Raw genomic sequence first — 18,174 nt, 5'->3', positions numbered from 1 at the left:
TTCTGAATCTTGTTAAAGACCACCTAAACGCTAATATTTAGCAATATTTAAATAATAAAACAAACAAAAGATTTCTTGTAGATAATTCGCGCGGAAGCAATTAAACTGTTTACTGACATAAGTTTCAGAGTTTATTACAATTTGGAGCACTTTGTGTTGGCCGACCTCGCTCGCAACGAAATATTATAACAAATATGAAGCAATTAAACAATGGATACATCCACAGCTATGCCAGCAATGTTAATGAGAGATGCAATGGCGTTTACATCGATATCTTTAATTAAAAGATGCCTTTCGTGTGGTATTTGTTGAAGCAATAATTTCATTATTTTTCACGAAATTATGTAGACTTGAAATAGTGCTGCAGTAAGCCTTGACCTGTCCTTGAGTAAAGTGTCGGCATTAAGACTTGTTAATTTTGATCGTTGGTACAAAATATGCTTTACTTCATCGAGTTGTTATTAACTTACTGGTTGTTAAGATAACTAAGGATTTGGAACTACTAAACGAGCACTAAATTCTTGCAGTTGTTATGATGACCCGAAGTGACCACAATGATGCAGGCAGCCTAAGGATTTTAATAAAGTTTCGGAAATCAACTTCAAAATTATTAAAATAAAGTGCAAACATGGGCGATACTGACAAGAAATGTTCGCGCAAACTCAAATACACAAAATTCGCGATACATAAAGAAAATGCCGAAGACCGCGCAAATATCATTTCTCTCTGTCTACACTGACCCTTACATAAAAGTTCATTTAACGTACACCTATCATTCACATGAACAATGAAAACCTCGTAAAAACAACAATGGGTATTCGCTATCTCGTGCTCACAACTAACAAGATATTATATATTGCGAACATCGTCCCACACTATGTTTTAGAACAAGCTCTCAGGTTTAAGATTCATATCTTGTACATTATATTCTACTACATATCATCTTACCATGTTTTTAAAGAAAACTCATCAAGATTCAACGGTTTTATGGTGTCTTTTGTAACTAAGTGTGTGTGCGCCTATTCATTTGTTAACTGATTTAATTCTTAACTGAAATTCAAATATTATGTTTTAAAAATTTTCCGTCAGGTATTACTTGGTTACAAAAGTGGCTAAGTGAGCCATCACAAATATTATTTCTCAACTGAGATTTTATAACAGTGGAAACAGGAGACTCTACGCTTTTACGTGTACCGACAACTGCAATGGCGGTCTTAGATCGCCAAATCAAATCAATCACATTTAAAAAACAGTTCTCTGTGGCGTACCGTAGCCATATTTATGTATGGCTGGTACTTTACTTCATGATAATGGTAAATATTACATAAAGTCTTCAACAACCTTCCCCACCGTCAACCGTTAGTGCATCATGATGTCTTCTCACAAATCACCGCCACTTGAAGCAAGCACATTGACCACACCGCCGCATAACTGTTGCCAACGGGCCTGACAGTCCGACGTTAAAGCTCCTGTACATGAAACAGTGGTACGGACAACGGTTACGCTGCCGGCCGAAGCGTACGGGTGGCAAAAAAGACGGACTTTACATAAGCTTAAGGAAATGTGACAGTTTGCGGTTTTATTTATACTTTGTTTTAGAGTAATATCCGAATCGCTTACTGGACTTCTTACAGCTGAAACTCGCGCCACAGTCTCTCGTTTACCTCTAACAGGGGATCAGATTATAACGTTTTTACTGAACTACATAACAGTTTCGTTAGAAATGTCTTCATTGACGGTTTTGCTTACACAGTTCAAAAAACAAAATTTCGACGTTGGTGGTATAACTATTTTTACTAGCTACATTAAACCTCTCGGCCCATTTCACTGTATTTGCATTCCGCATTAAATTCGATAGCGATTAGTTCCAGTGCTTCAGAAGTCCCACAAACTCCGATCTGTCGGTATATCGTGCTGGGGCCATTACTCCCGCCCCTGTTCTCACATTACATATAGCTGCAGACAATGAGTTATCACGAACTGTAACGATAACGCGTCACAGTTTTTGTCTCCTCGCAAGCCTCCATTGTATATTTCCGTGAAATGTTCGCGACTTCGGAAACCCCTTCGCTTCTGATACGGTTACCGTTTTAAGTTGTGTGAAGTATAGCTTTGACATCGTTATCGTTAGAGTATTTATATAGAGTTGTGAGAAAATTATTAATAACTAGGTGAGTATATTGACAATTATATTAAATTGCTGTGCCCATTTTGTTCTTCTGTTTTTTCGGATACATTATCGCACCCATTCGCGTTTTAAGAAAACTAGAAGATTGTTTTCATACATAGTATCAGTATTCATTTTAAAAATTATTGTAGTATAATTTACGCAAGTTTTTCAGTTTTCATTAGCTCGGCTTTAATGTGATAGTTTCAGCTAGGTTATAGATAAGATGTGGCTAAAAAGTATTCTTAAGAACTGGGCCAAACCATTAGATATAACAAAATGTTTTGTTGTTTTACTTGTTCAGCATATAGGTATACAAACCAATAGTATATTATAGTATCTCAATAAAAATCTAATTAATAATCAAGGCACCGAAAAAACAAACATTCCCAATTAACAAATGGTCGCACATTATTAACAAATGACAGTGGACAACATTAACAAACAGCTGTTGTTTCATTGTAATTACTTCATATTTTCTAATTGGTCAACAACAAAAGCAGTCACGCTATCGCTTGTTAGTTTGACTGTCAGTGAAATTGTGCACGCGCTTGTATTCACGGCACCTACGATCATATCTGAGTCTATTGAAATAACTACGAAGGATAGTTGAGGAGAACATGTGTGTTTATACAAATGCAAGCACCGGTATAACTAATATCTATGAATACTATCAGATTTGCAGGTAGGTATACTAGTTTGTATGTATGCTAGTAAGACGGAGTTTCTGTACCTTACCAGCTGTTATCCAGGAAATCTTGGTCTAGGACTCAGCGTTTACGCTTTTAATACACATAATCAAAATATTCCGTTTGTTTTGTCAACTGAGAAACTCTAGACAATCAAAAGCCGAATGAGACAATCAAAAGTCAAGAAAAATGTTCAGCCTATGAATGGATTTATGTCCTGCAAAAATTGTTGGTCCGCGGAAATCGAAATCGTGACACGTCGTGAACAGCGGTCATTATCCTGCAACCATTCTATCACTGCCTTGTTACTTCGTACAAAAAAATAGTAGTATGAAAACGAAATCACAACAGAGCAATGATTACCAAATTACGAGTAATCTCTTCACGCTACAGATAATATTAAATAGTGACGAGTAAAACGCGCGAGTCGTGTTGCGTGCTGTTACGTACAGATGTGAGCACTTAGACGTTATGTCTAAAGTCTTACTTATGTTATGTGTTCGGAGTAATAGACTGTTTTAAAGTTGTTTGAATTGATGCGGAATTTAGTAATCACGATAATTTCGAAATTAAGATGTCATTTCTGCTCATGTTTTCTTGAGGATCAAAACAAAATTTGTTTTAGTAGGAAAAATGTATAATTTTAATGATTGTATCTAATAACTAGTGGGACTGTTTTGGTTAATGAAGTGACCTGATTTTAAGTAAGAAATATGAATACACTTCACGAAAGTTATAATACCTTATGTTGTCATGAAATATTTTTTCTTTATAATTAAAAAGAACGGATTTCAATATAATCCAAAGTATACAATCCGAACGTGGCTACCAATTAATCTTGTACAATGATACAGAATCCTTCATATACCAGGTGACTTTTACTCGCCCACCCCTTTCCATCTCATACATTAAAAAACGAAGTAGTGATGAATGGTCCTGCATTAAACCGACCATTAAGTCGACATCGGTAAAAACAAAGCGGTCTTACGGAATCGATACACGCACATAAATTTCACTGAGCACCAAAACTTGTAGGGTCTGGGAACAGGTCTGACCAGGGCACTTTCACCCAAAACTGTGGACCTACCAAGAAATATTAAAAAAGACAATTATAGGTGTGGAACAGGGATGGCAAGATACGCCGTGCTGTGTGCTGTCTCGTTTCCGCATCTACAAGAGTTGGTACATTACGTGTTCGGTATAAACAACCTCTCAGACACGAAGGCGTCGGCGTGTGCTGATAATAGCTGATATTATTATGTTTGAGGTCGCTGGACCGTGTTTTGGGACTAATGGCTTTGTTGATGTAGTCATGTAGTATTAAGACTTTAAAGTGGTACACAATGGAGGAAATATAGAGGTTTTAGAAACGGAGTATCTAGAAGAATTTTCTTTTATATTTTATTTGCTATGTACTTGTGCATATTCTAGAGTGGCCGTTAAAAATATCTACGTAAATTTGTTTTGAAATACGGAAATGGTTGCATAAAAAATCGCGGCTGTGCTCATAAAACTCGAAAAAGAAATAAAATGTCCATTGTAAGGAAAAAATATAATATTCCATAAAATCTTTACACTGTAAGTCATTATGTTCTCAACAGCTAATAAAAAGCGGATTGCCTTACGCAACCGACGTTCATAAAACAACAACTGCCATCACAATTCTAAACGCCAATTCAATACTTCATATTCATTAAACATGTCATTCGTGCATGCAATCAAGCATGACTGACAATACTCCGCATAGCGTAGGGATCACTCTCGAAAGTGAAACGTCATGAACTGTCAAATTCTAGGCAGTAAAAGTGAATGCCTTGGTCACTGATACGAAATTTAAAATGGTCGGTAATGGCGGCCGCTGTAATAAATTGTTATTGATAATCCAACATCATCGAAGCGTAAACGTTTAATTAATCCTTGTCTCGATTATATTGAAGCTTTCCAATTTTATGTCTGCCTAATGTGTGTTGTATTTTGTGACTCCGGTTCCATTTAAATTATCCTTTCTATTCGTTAGTGTTACTCGTTTTATGAGGCTGATTTCAATAAACAATTAACATTCACCAGATGAGCACTAAATCACTATTTTTAAATTTTATTTCAAATACATTTTAATTAAACTATTTTCATACATATTCTATGGCGGTTTATTGTTCAGTTCCACGTTCCACGTCAAAAAAACAAACAATTAGATATTTAAAAAAGAATTAATTAAGGGGGGCGATGTCATTAACCAAATAAAGGCTAAAAATAAAATAAACCAGACCGCTATAGCAACCTAAATCCAAATAATGGATTCCAAAACACTTAACCTAATATACATGAAAATTATCATGACCATTAGCCTTAAACCGTATGCAACGGTCCGTAACATCTAATCTTCCATACAACTCCATAGAATAGCGAAAGCTGAGTCATCGCGTCAATCAACGAGCTTTGAAATTTCTTCTCATCCACTTTGTGCAGTCATCAGTTCAACTCTGAACCGGCTGAGTCACTCCACGTAACATGTTACTCGCTGTTATTCAATATGTGTAACAATCATTATTCTTGCTCAGATGTTACATTACATTTTATAACATTACGAAGTTTTTGAGATACTTGACATCGCGTGTCATGCTTGTAGCTTACATGTGTACGCTGTCAATAATTATAGATGTAATAAGTATGAAAGCCACAAAAGAAAAAGCAGTCAGAAACATCATAATAACAGTATGATTGACTATCTACAGACTATCAAATTATCAAGAAGATGAAATTATAGCTATTCTGCTTCCTGCCCTTAACCTAATCTATTTAAGGTAATCACAAAACAGTTCTTCCATTCTACCTTATCTACTCTCCTCTATAATTAACTAATTTCCCGTTCACATTAGCCTGCACACAATTGGTTTCCCTTGTACTTCGATTCTCTCTCTCATTCATCTACATTTAGATTCTTCTGTCTTCATTGGTTTTATCACTATTTGCCTCATGTCCACTGTAACTAAAAACTCCGAACTAAAGACTCTAGTGATACTTCCCAAGCTGATTATCTACTTGTTGAAAACTAGTCGGTCATCTCGGATGATATCGAGAGAGTCAAGTCTAATAATACTTTTGAGAAAGCACTAGTAGTGCAGTGCGCGTTAGGGACACACACGAGACACCATAATACTTAATTTTGCTTAGATGTCTGGTTCATTAATAGTTCCTAAGGTCAAGTATACGGTGGTCTCTGTTGCCTTGGAGAAGAATATGAATGTTGAGTTCATTCATAAGAGTGAAAACATCAAAAGTGTGTCAATTTCTTAAACATTTCCCTGTTCCAAAATGGCCAAGTGAAGAAACGAGCTCCGGGCGACCGGCTTTAGGACTTTCTCAGCCACAGGTTCCTTAAGACCAGCATTTTGAAGGTCATTGTCGTTATAAATCATGTGAAAGTAGTCTGAACATAAAATACCAAGGAGACCGGTTGTCTGGCACTTTCGTTGAGAATCCCGTAAATTATGGCATCCTTAGCACCTGTAGTTAAAGACTATATCTCTGTGGCAAGATCAAGGAAAAATCTGTATTTTATTTTGCATTTTACTGAGTTATTATTAAAGTTACTTTTTGCGTGTAACAGTAAGTGCATACATGTAAATGGTAATCTTAGATTGTAGATAACGTAGGTGAGCTGTTGAGTATAATCTCACTAACATGAGGAATTTAGAAATTGTGTCGTTTTAGCATCACTACATGAGCACTTGATTTTTAATCCAGATTAAAGTCATTAGGTTTTTTACGAGATATTGAATTTACATCCATTTGAGAATATTGATGGAGATACTATTTTGTGTTCCAATTTAGCGAATTTTTTAGATTTGATCGTATAATACTTTAGAATACATTGTATATTCATAAGTTTTAAAGTAACTTACAGATTCATAAAATTCAATAGATTATTTTTATTGTTTAACAGGTTTCTTTTAATGATGCCTATGAATCAGTTAGCCTGTCTCATAAACCAGCATAAAAACATTTAAAGGAAATAATAAATAAATAAATAAATAATGTCTGCTCGGCTGGCTGGACGCGCCGCCGAGCGGATCATCTGCGCGGGCGCCGATTGTGAGACATAACGGGCACATCGGAAACGTAACTATCGTAACACAAATGAATCACAGCGGTACAGGCATACAGACAGGATTTAAGAAGATAGAACTTATGGTTCTTCCCCATTGTCTTAAATTAGCGAAATAATTACTGAAGTGACGTATATGACGTATTTTTTATAGATACAAAGTTCAAATTTTCTTTTTTATAGCGAAACAATGCGCACAAAAACTAATGACGACTGCTTTTGCTCTTTGCAAGAACGTATAAGAAGGCAAACATCATTATCAAATTTTAAGGTATCAAAACTTGCTTAGCTTTTTGTTACTCTAACTCTACTATGACAACCCATGAAAACGAAAACAAGAATCAGAAAGAAGGATATACACTAACCTGTTCAAAAGAGTCTCGATCAAGTGTGCGGAGTGTGGCAGAGCTTCAACCAGGAGGTCTATGGGCAGTTCAGTGGCCACAGACTGCAGGACCCCCGGCCCGAGCCGGGACAAGATGGCGGCCGCCTCCCGGAACTGCCGGCCCTCGGACAGCAGCAGCACCCGGCGCAGAGCGAGACGGGGAGACGTGTAAGTGTTCTTCTCCCTCTCGCGCTCCCGACGGATTCGCTCTCGGCTTTCGTTCATGACTTCGGTTGTATTCATGAGACGTTAGCCCATGGTTTTTCGTGGTGTCTCCATCTGTGAAAGAAAAATATTAATGAAAAAAGAAGCTGATAACAGACAAGTGTAATAAAAACTTATGTTTGAAATGTGTGTCATCAATAACGTTTTTTCATTTATTTATTGAAGAAACCTCCAAATGCAAATATATTGATGTTCAATCGTTTCATTTACTGGCGTAAAATGTATTAAGTAAGTTTTCTGGCAGGAAATGAAGACGGCTATAAGTATATTACATGGAAACAACCGGGGTGAAGACAGCATTTTTGTTTATATGTATGTGCAAACCAAGACTCTACCACCTTCTCACAAGTCTCCGCTTCACATGAAGCTCCTAACTGCCTATCCCATCTTGTATTTCTTTCTTGTCTAAATAAATAATAAAATTACCTTGAAATACTTTCTCAATATTATTTAGCACCTTACGTTTAAGGAGACGCGATCAATTCATAGCACGCCCACTCACAATTATAGAAAAGTATGAATGGCAATATCTGTTGTAATTGCTAAATGAAGATAAATTTGATGACCTTGAACGTCTTGTCTGTTGATATTACAAAACTACAACCTTTTGGAAGCTTCCAGGAAAACTTTTGAAAACCTTGATCAATGTTTTAGCTTCAGTTACAAGACATTACTACGCCCTTAACAGTGTAGAAACTGGTCTACACTCTAATGAATACAATATTTGAGCTAAGGAATCTTTATTGAAACTATACTTGACACGGATAGCCGAGGGGTTAAGATCAGCAGTCCAAAGGCAAGAGTTAGATCCTCACATGGGAACAGCATTTGCGTGATTCACGCATGCAGGTCCTGAGTCTGGGTGTTTTCGTACATGCGCGACTATATGCACAATTCCTTTGTGTAGGCGTCTTTTTTTAATTGTCTCCTTCCCTAACCAAAGCTGCTATGTTGGCTAGGAAAAACTAAACTTAGTGACGATTACCTTACTGGAAAATCTTAGAGGTATTTCTTAGTCTAACATTAAAAAACATAAAAACCAACAAGAATAAAAACTACAGCTAATAATGACCCAGAGAGCATAAGACCAGTTTTTGCTTGACGCGCAAATAGTCGTAAACTCTGTGATACCGTTGTTCAGTAAATGAGCTCATAAAAAGAAACTGATCGGTTTCCGATATTACGCCGAAATCGTAACGTAACGACGACTTCACTAAATGTGATGAACAGGGAGGTGTCTGCCATGAGAGGTAGCGAGTATGGACATACTGGCTATTGGGTCACATAGTTTTTGCTGAGAATTCAAGCTTCTATACAATAAGTTTTTTCTCACATTGAATCAGTAGGTAACGTGAAAAGCATTTTTTTATTTAGCCCACTATGCCCCACTGCTGGGCAAAGGATTCTTCACCGACTCTCTGTTCTAGGCTCCTTAGAACCGGCCCACATACAAAAAAGCATACTGTTGTTTTATCATTTTTAGTAAACAGTAATCATTTTATATGAAAAAGTACCTCTTGACAAAATCTAAACTCACAATTCAGACAGTTACATGAAACCTAAGTATAACCAATCTAAGTAAAATTAAAAACATACTTACATAATATCTTGAAGAAACACGATAGTCATAATAAAACTACGTTTGAATAAGTTGACTCGACACTTAAATGATTTACTATGGAAGATTCAATCAACTAAATAATTTGGTGTGAATGTGAGATTGTGTAACTCTGATGGCCATAGCGGGTATCCTAGTTTAATTTCACGACTGCCAACAAGATGAGTAGTGTAGGCAGGTTAATGTACGTCTGTCCGTGTGTTAGAAATTTGAAATTATGGCAGATGTGTATTTTTGTTACCTGTATGTCAACAATATAAAAAGAAAAATCGAGCTTAAGCAACGGTTAAGACACAAAGTGTAAGGTTCATATATTATTGGGTGACAAACAAATCCAAACATGAATCTTTAACCACTATCACTTCGGAATACACCACTGCGAAAAAGAATGTGACTGGTGCATGAAGACATTTTGTAATTTTCACGGGAGTAAGATGCTTTTAGCTGGTAACGGAAAGCGGAGGCCCGGGTTTTGTGGCGCATTTTGGGGGAGGCAGATGTCCAGGACTGGACCTCGATAGGCAGAATTGATTCATTGTTTGATTGATAAAAGACTGCACGGAGAGCCAAGTGGTTGAGGACATCACGACAAACCCACTGTGTACGACGTAACGCGAAATCCATACCCGGCACCCGCGTAGGACGAGTATTTGTGTGATCACGAATGCTTGTTCTGAGTCTGGGCGTTTTTGTGCATGTGAATTTGTGACTTTTTCCTTATCACCTGCTTCTGAGTGAATTGCAAATGCACAACATTTTTCCTTATAGAAAGTACCTCGTTACTTATTGTAATATTAAAACACCTTCAATTAATTAAGCTACACTCCATCAGATATTCTAAAACTAATGTTATGAGACAGTTAGGATTGAAAAAGTAATTTACATTTAAATAGTAAACTAATCAGATTAGAGCTTAATTAAAATACACTTTAAAGAACAATATTCAAATTCCAGTTACGTATGAGGAAAATAGAGGCAGGATTTTTTAATAATTATTATTTAGACAATTACTTTCTGTCTACACTGATTCTATAACTATGTATTAAACTGTAAAATAAACTGTATTTCCTCTAACAAAAACTCTTTTTTAATTAACCTATTAATTGTCCTACATCTTGCCACACTACACTTCACACCATTCCCTTACAAGAAGACCTATATCAGCAAATCATTAAGTAGTATATTACTTATCGCTTACTCTTCCTACTTGCAGCTCTCTGAGATAGCATAACTGTATCATTATGACACCTACCGATGGCGCGGGTGACCGTAATGGCGGGTTGCCGGCACCTCGACATCGACACTCACATTGTTTTATTTTTGTCACGAGCCTCGGAAGCAAGCAATTAGGCATGCGCCCTAATCAATCGTTTTTTAGATAGAACCTTTTTGTAGAAAGGAGTTGTGACAGTTAACAAGGCGGTTTGAGTGAAAATAAATCGTAGTATTTCACTAGTTCCTCACTATACATAAATGTTGTTATTACCTACTTATGTCTTGAAATAAGTGATACAGGTGTGGAGTAAGACCCGCCATTTCTTCTGCACAGAAAGGTAATTAAGGAAGCGGCGAAAAGCGAGACATCGTTTTGTTTATTTCATCACTCTTCGATATTAAGTTGTGTATTTTAAATAAATTTTGATCGTCCAATAATTTACACGCTCAAAAGGCTTACAAGTTAACAGGACTTAACTAATCTCTTCTTAAATATCTCTTCAGATAAATGGGTAGCAACCAAAAACGCAGATGATTAACGGTAACCCAATGGTTTTCGTCCAGCCCTGCAGACACGCCTTACTAATGAGTACAGCACTCACTCAAACACAACACCGTGATATTTCCCAAGTTCAAGTCAAGACTATGTTTGTGTTGTCCCGTTACCATGGCAACCAGTAACGGCATTACCTGACGATTTGGGCAGAATATGTGGAGAAGTGTGTTTGTCGATCATCGCTGCTGCAAATCATTATGAATTCGGAGTGATTCATTCAAATAGAGCTATTATGAACATTTGTTTTATATTCTAGAACTCTACTTGCTGTTCTCAAAGTTTCCTTTTAATCTTTGAATACCGCTGTGTGAAAGGTGTGTACACCTGTAAGTGACATATTTATTCTACACTGCAGGCAGAATATGTTATTATTTCTATGCATAATATTGTAAGTACCAAGTAACTAAATAAAGCAACAATTTTCCTCAAATATCATACCTCTAGACTGAAATTGTCAATCAACTGGAATGAATTAAATATTATATTTAAGTACTTTCTTTTATAACTTTCTCAATTTTTAAATATTCTTTATTAATAGCGGTTATGCTACTAGCAGATACAAATTAAAGCGTATACATACTTATTATATTTTTCTATTATGATCCCTGTCTTAACCATATTCAATTTATTTATACCGTATTCATTATGTAATACCATTGTTAACGTACTGGTAAACATTGTTCTGGTTCCATTTGTTTTGTAAACAGTGACGTCAGCGACAGTATTGTGACTGTTGATGCAAAACATTAGATAATACTTTCTTCTGTTTTAGAGATGACGTGTGAAGATGAAAAACATACACATGTTTATACTTATGTTTAATTGCTATGTGCCCATTTCAAATTACCATCTATAAACATTACTGCATGGATAGTCGAGTGGTTGAAGTCATCGTGAAAAACATACTGAACGCAACGTGACGCAGGTTCGATACCCGCACAAGACAAATATTTTTGTGATCTATAAATGGTTTTTCGAGTCTGGCTGCCTTTGTGCATGTGTCTTGAATATTTGTGATATCGGAAATCGGAGTCCTTACTATGAACTAAATCTAGTTACCTGTCTGCATGTATGCAGGTATATTAATTGAAAACTTTTTATCAAAACTCCAATAATATACTTATTAGTTGAGTTGGGTTATTTAGATTATTTCAGGCTTAACTGATAGAGCACCTTATGAATATAGAGTCAATGAACATAAAAACTGTATCCACAATCATTAATAAAAACTATCTCCAATTCCAACAAAATCTTTTATTCATTAACATGAAACCTCCTTTTCTGTCACCTTGACACAAATACTTTAACATTTATTTTTCGACCCACATTTGGACATTCCGCGTTCGGCACACAAAATAATGTGCAGATTCTATGACAGTAGCGCTCTGAGTGTGACAACTTATGTTCGAACTGAATTGATATGCCGTTCTACTAAGCAATGTGATAGCAATTATGTACCATCTCCACCTTTGCGGGAAGCAGGACCGCGTAAAGAGAACATTGATACTGGGTTGTCCATTTAGTTATTTTTATAAGTAGCCGTGACGTTCTTAAATTATCGTAGTAGATATTTTTTTTGATATGGCACTGAACAGATAATGTATTTCCTCGCCAAACAATAATAACATCGCTTTTATTTCGCGGCCAACAACGAGGTTAAAGGTTTAAGATGTATTCATTATGATTATAAAGTTGCTTCACATTCTTTATTCAGTTGAAGATGTTCTTCAGTCGTCAACAGTTGATACTTTTCAAAGATTCTACCAACCTATCTTACCATTGGAAAGTGTTTTACCAAGCCAAGTATCAAAACATTTGATAAGTTATTTACTAGTCTGTGTAAAATATAGTATTGACCTAAAGCCCATCCAACATAGCTTAGCATATAAGATTAGGCCTGCTACAGAATCTTAAGTATCGATTTATCCTACTTCTGTGAGGTGTTCGGTGATTAGTTCACGATGCAGTGATCTGTGTGTGATGCGTGGCGGGGACACATACATTATGGATATCGTCACAAAACAGACTGTCAACAGTGAACGGTACTTAACCGTACTGTCTGGTAATCGTGAGAATCATTTATGGAAATGAGCTTTGATAGATCAGATAATTCAAAAGTTTCAGTTAACTGATCATAGTATATCTAGGCTTATGATGAAACTGATTTTCAAAAGAAGGTGGTCGTCGATCTAATGTATAACTGTACCAAGAAATGCTAACCCTGGATTGAGACTTTTTTACATCATATTTTTACATTTAGCTCTGTAGCTGAAACTGTTTATCCAGGTACAGACTATGACGGACATGTGGAGGATTTATAATAGAATTCCGTTTTCACCATTTGGTGCGGTATCCTAAAATTTTAAATCTAGGGAATTAGAAAATAGATAAGTGAATTCTCTTATCAGCTGTGTTCTTTTCTGCCTGATTTACTTGACGTGATGTAAGCATTCGAATACCAGCGTGGACTCATGTGCTGCCTTATGTTAGGCATGCATAGCAGTCTACCTAATGCATAATCCTTAATTATCTAGGACTATCAAACAGTTGACTGATGAATAAAAACTTTTATAAAATCCGAAGAAAACAAAACTCTCTAATCAATCACTACAATGCATAGCAATACATTATCACACATCATGATACGATCGCACAACCTATCAGAAGTCTACCGTGTATCATTCCAAACCATAACTCCTTCGATAAGATCAGCACACATCCCGAGCCCGTCCCTCACAACTTTCTCTGCTCCAAGGCTGGAGAAACACCGCCATCACCTGCGCCTGCGCCGGACTGACGAGCTTTCGATCTGACCACGCCGTAATCGTTTCTAGTTAACACTTGTATAACTAGATATGTCGCGCCTTTATTCTGGTGACTAGTGTTTGTGCGTAAATGTGTCTAGTTGAAGGTAAAGTAGTTTGGAAAATGAAAGAGCTATTTTTCTATAGTGAGTTCTTGGTATTTGATGGGGATTGGAGGATTTGAGCCGTACTGTTACGGTAGCAGTAGACAGTAATAACTAATGTAGTATTTGAATAAAATTTAAGGTCTGCGGAACGAGATTTATGCCGTAATAGCTAAGAATCTTCTTTGAATATATACATTTTGAGCCTTACTCCCAAAAACAAATTAAGTCGACTTCCAGTCTTATCAGTAAGTAACTACGTAAGACTCTACACTAAGTAATTTAATCCTAGACACCCAAAGGCCACTGTATAGTAATTAGTAATATATTACTCTACTATGCCCAGACTCAGAACAAGCATGCACGTATCATACAAATGTTACACGTTCCTTTATATTAATCGACGACTGATAAAAATCAATGTATTTATGTTTTTTTGAAGCCCAGAAGTTAACACATCCAGGGATAGGACCGCAGCGATCTGAGCTTCACTGTTCTTATCACATAATCCGTATCGACATACAATAAGCCATGGTCATCCATAATACACCTACCTATATTATACTCACTTAAACCACCCCTCACGTAGTGCGGTCCAATGAACTAATCTTATAAATTGAAAGAAAAAACGTAATGAACGCTCTATAAAACCAAGGCGGCAATTAAATTTCATATTGATTGCAGATGTGAGATACGTTCGTCGGGAATCGAACCCGCAGCCTTGATCTCTAGTGATGCCGAACGATGCTCGGTGAAGCGACAACCCTTCTCATGAACAGGAAATGCTGAGAATGTTCATGGACGGTGTTATAACTTATAGTGAGTTGATAAAACTCTATGGCATCGGAGTAATACCTACAAAAATACTATTTCAGTAAATTTTATGTTTGCTATGATTATTTCAATTCTAGTTAGTGTCTTCCCTGTAACCTTAATTTTAACAGTAATGCGTATTATATGATGCCCCAATTAGTAAGATATGAAATACCTACGAATGGAAAACAATAATAAAAACAAATCAAGAGAGAAAAAAACAATAATATACTTACAAAAATAAAATCGAGACAAATCCAAAAAAAACTATAAAAGAATCCAATCACTTCACTTTAGTTCTGTCCACACAACACAATAAAAGAGTTATTAAAAATGAAAAGAAGTCGATTAGAATATCGATCACGTTCGAACGCGGTACAGATGCGCGGGCGCAATGCGCAGAAGCCGAGCCACGAGTGAGCTTCCCCCGAGCGGCGCACGCGCACCGCGAGAAAGCTCCGGACCGCGTCATGCAACACGCAACCACCGTGTTTTGGATATCTGAAGACAGACAAACAATATGTTGTCATTTGTTTTGAATTTCAAAAGATCTGCTAAAACAAGTATTGTGTCTGTTATAATGTTCACAAACATACTCCGCAGTGTTTGGTGTTTTGTTTAATTTTTGTGTCCATAATATTTCGCCAAGTTTAATTTTCGAAAAAAAAATGTATGTACTTTTTTGAGAAACAATAAAAATGCGTTTGCTTTGCTACATAATGGGTACAATATTTTTTTTAACGAATTCGAAAATATTTCCCGAAATTAATACAAACAAAAAAAAAGAATTTTATACATAGATTTAGAAAACTCATGACTTACTAAGCCCGACAATTCAGTCGTAGCACTCGTAGCCCAAAAAAGGCTACAAGGACGAAATACTATTTTATTAATATCCAAATTACCTAGTCACATAGTGCATGATGCCATCCTCGGCGACAGGTGGTATCAGCGGCTTCCGCACTCAGCTTCCCATGGCTCTTACACTGTGAAGAGATAGCGCTCAGGTGATCTCATACCCATAAGCAAGGCGTGGAATGAATACACGTATATTTCGACGATTATATTTTTAGAATAACTTGTGATGCAAGTCGCAGTGGTATAATTTGTTTATGCAATTTTGAATTTTATTGTGATAGTATTAGAGTATTTATTACGAAACAATGACAGTTGCCTGTAATATTATGATCTCTACAGCAGAACCGCTGAAACAGACTGCATCTAAAGTTTGTTTTGTTTCTACAATGTTGATAAAGTCCTGCTGCCGTGGCTTATGACAGCAACAACATCAACATAAACCACACTTACTTCATCTTTTGGTTTAAAATATAACACAATTCATGTCCATTAAAAACATGCGTTCATCGTTGATGTAAAGGTACCTCTAGCTTCATGCTCTTGGACTATAGATATGATTGGCCGACGCGCGTCGCTCGCCCGACGCCGTGACCAATACCTCGATGTAATGCCACTTTGCTAGTCATTTGTTTATTCTGCTTTTGTAATCCAAAGACATTGCTGACTGACATCATCTAACAAAACATCTACCGTATATGGTGTTTGTTGTTCTCGAAGCTAAAGTTATGAGCGCTATTGAAATTATAGACATTGATTTCAATTAAGTTATTCTTTAATTAGCTGAATTCAGAAATAATAACTAACATGAGAAAGCAATAGACCGTGCTGCTTGGAAGATTGAAAGAAAGGTCATCGCATTTTCAATGAAGCAGTGATGACTAAAAAAACTCAGCATTAAGCAAGATTTTGTTTCAAAAGAAATATAAAATACTACCAAAATCAAAAAATCAAAAATTACTACCTACCCGAAATTTTTGAAAAAAACATCATTATACATACAATTCGAAGAATGGTAACAACAACAATATTTTGTGTTTTACGAAGCGTAAAATATTGTAGTTATATAATAATAATTATAATTAGCTTGAAGGCCGCGTTACCTTAGTGTGCACATTGAAGGTGGTTGGTATGTACTCGCTTCCTTATCCGGTGCCCGTCACTGTAACGTGTAGATAAGGATTTATTGCTGAACTGCTCATCATCACCGGCTGGGTCATATGACTTAACAACCGCAGCTAATGGCGTCCGTACCTTAAGATTTCCTTGCTTAAATTTGTGTAAATAAGGTTTCTATTACCTACATTTTAGATTATCAGGTAAAAATCTATTAACTTCAAACCCCCATATATACAATGTGGGGATTTTAAAACTCACGCCGTCTAAAATCATCCTTTTAGGTTTCTCCAAACAGATTCGAGTTCTTTTTCAATAATTAGAACGAGTTCGTACTGTGAAACCCGACACTGAAAACCATTCGTCCAGTAAAATGCAAAATGCCCTCTACAGTACTATTTTTGGACCGAATATAAGACGGAACCAAACGAGTTTCGGGAATAACTCCGTTGGACCCATTCCTATCCGGGATTGTTCACCCGCAACTCCAAAGACTCGAAGACATTCTGTTACCTAACACCAATCAGACAGTCAGAACAACCCAGACATCTATTACAGATCATCGACCGCAGCATAACTTGACCACACGAATTACAAACCTCACGAAACACCCAAACTACAGATTTTATGACCGTTAATTACGCAAACTGCATTCGAAACTCATTATAATATCCAAACATCGACGTAATATCATAAACAAATGTTATACAAGATCATTTCAAGACTCAATACGTAATTCCTTACCAAGTATGGAGTTATTAAACATGAAATTACGTCGAGATTTCTTATCGATACTGTTATCGATGCTTTAAATTGATTTGATTTCAGATTGATCTCAAGGTAAATGCTAGAGGTTTAAGACTCGGTGAAGGTCCAATGGAATCACGACTCCACCCGGCGATATCTATAGGAGTTATCTACTATTGTCATCGGCAGACAATATTATCTAGTACCTAAAGAATTTTCAGTCATTTGTAAATAATGACCATTGACGATGTTTTTTACAGAAATCCATTGTAAGAAAATCTTGATTCCAGAAATTTTAATGTAAAACCGTGTTAGACTGCGGTTGCTGTACAAATAGGTTAAAATGAGGAACTTACTATTTGCCACCCAACATTTTAATCACAAAACAAACCTTCCGTAACCTCGTTCATTTTTCTCCTTGTTGTTACAAATGTCAACTGTCTAGCTATGAAGGTTCACAGGTTGCAGCCTGATGACAGACACACAGACTTCAGTGCCTCAGTAATACGCTTCCGTTTTAACCGTTTGATTACGAAACCCAAAAATCCAATCCGCAAGTTAGTGAGCATGGTCAGTTTTTAATTTGTAATTTAATATAAAAAATATTTCTAAACGTCCTAAGATAAATTTACTTACATAAATATAATTTGACACCGTCTGCGGTGAATCACCAGGATATCATAAATGTGTGTTAGCCACTCATTACCTAACAGACAACTTTCGTTCGGCAGACATCAGTCGGGTTACACTTGACTGCGGCCTGTCGACACGTTAC

At 36.4% G+C, this 18,174-nt stretch overlaps 1 protein-coding gene across 1 annotated transcript in view; it reads right to left on the bottom strand.

Moving 5' to 3' along the window:
* The window catches only part of LOC113498525, a 29,783-nt gene extending 14,596 nt beyond the window's left edge, over positions 1 to 15,187 (bottom strand). The window contains 2 exon segments of the mRNA XM_026878553.1: positions 7,327 to 7,625; positions 14,918 to 15,187. Of these exon segments, the coding sequence (XP_026734354.1) occupies positions 7,327 to 7,589 (263 nt within the window). The 5' untranslated portion in view covers positions 7,590 to 7,625; positions 14,918 to 15,187.
* Between the last annotated feature and the right edge of the window lie 2,987 nt (positions 15,188 to 18,174).

The sequence above is a fragment of the Trichoplusia ni genome, chromosome 1, assembly GCF_003590095.1.
Source record: "Trichoplusia ni isolate ovarian cell line Hi5 chromosome 1, tn1, whole genome shotgun sequence".
Taxonomy (NCBI): Eukaryota; Metazoa; Arthropoda; class Insecta; order Lepidoptera; family Noctuidae; genus Trichoplusia; species Trichoplusia ni.
The sequence above is the reverse complement of the archived record's forward strand: the minus strand, read 5'-3'. Positions and strand labels throughout refer to the sequence as shown.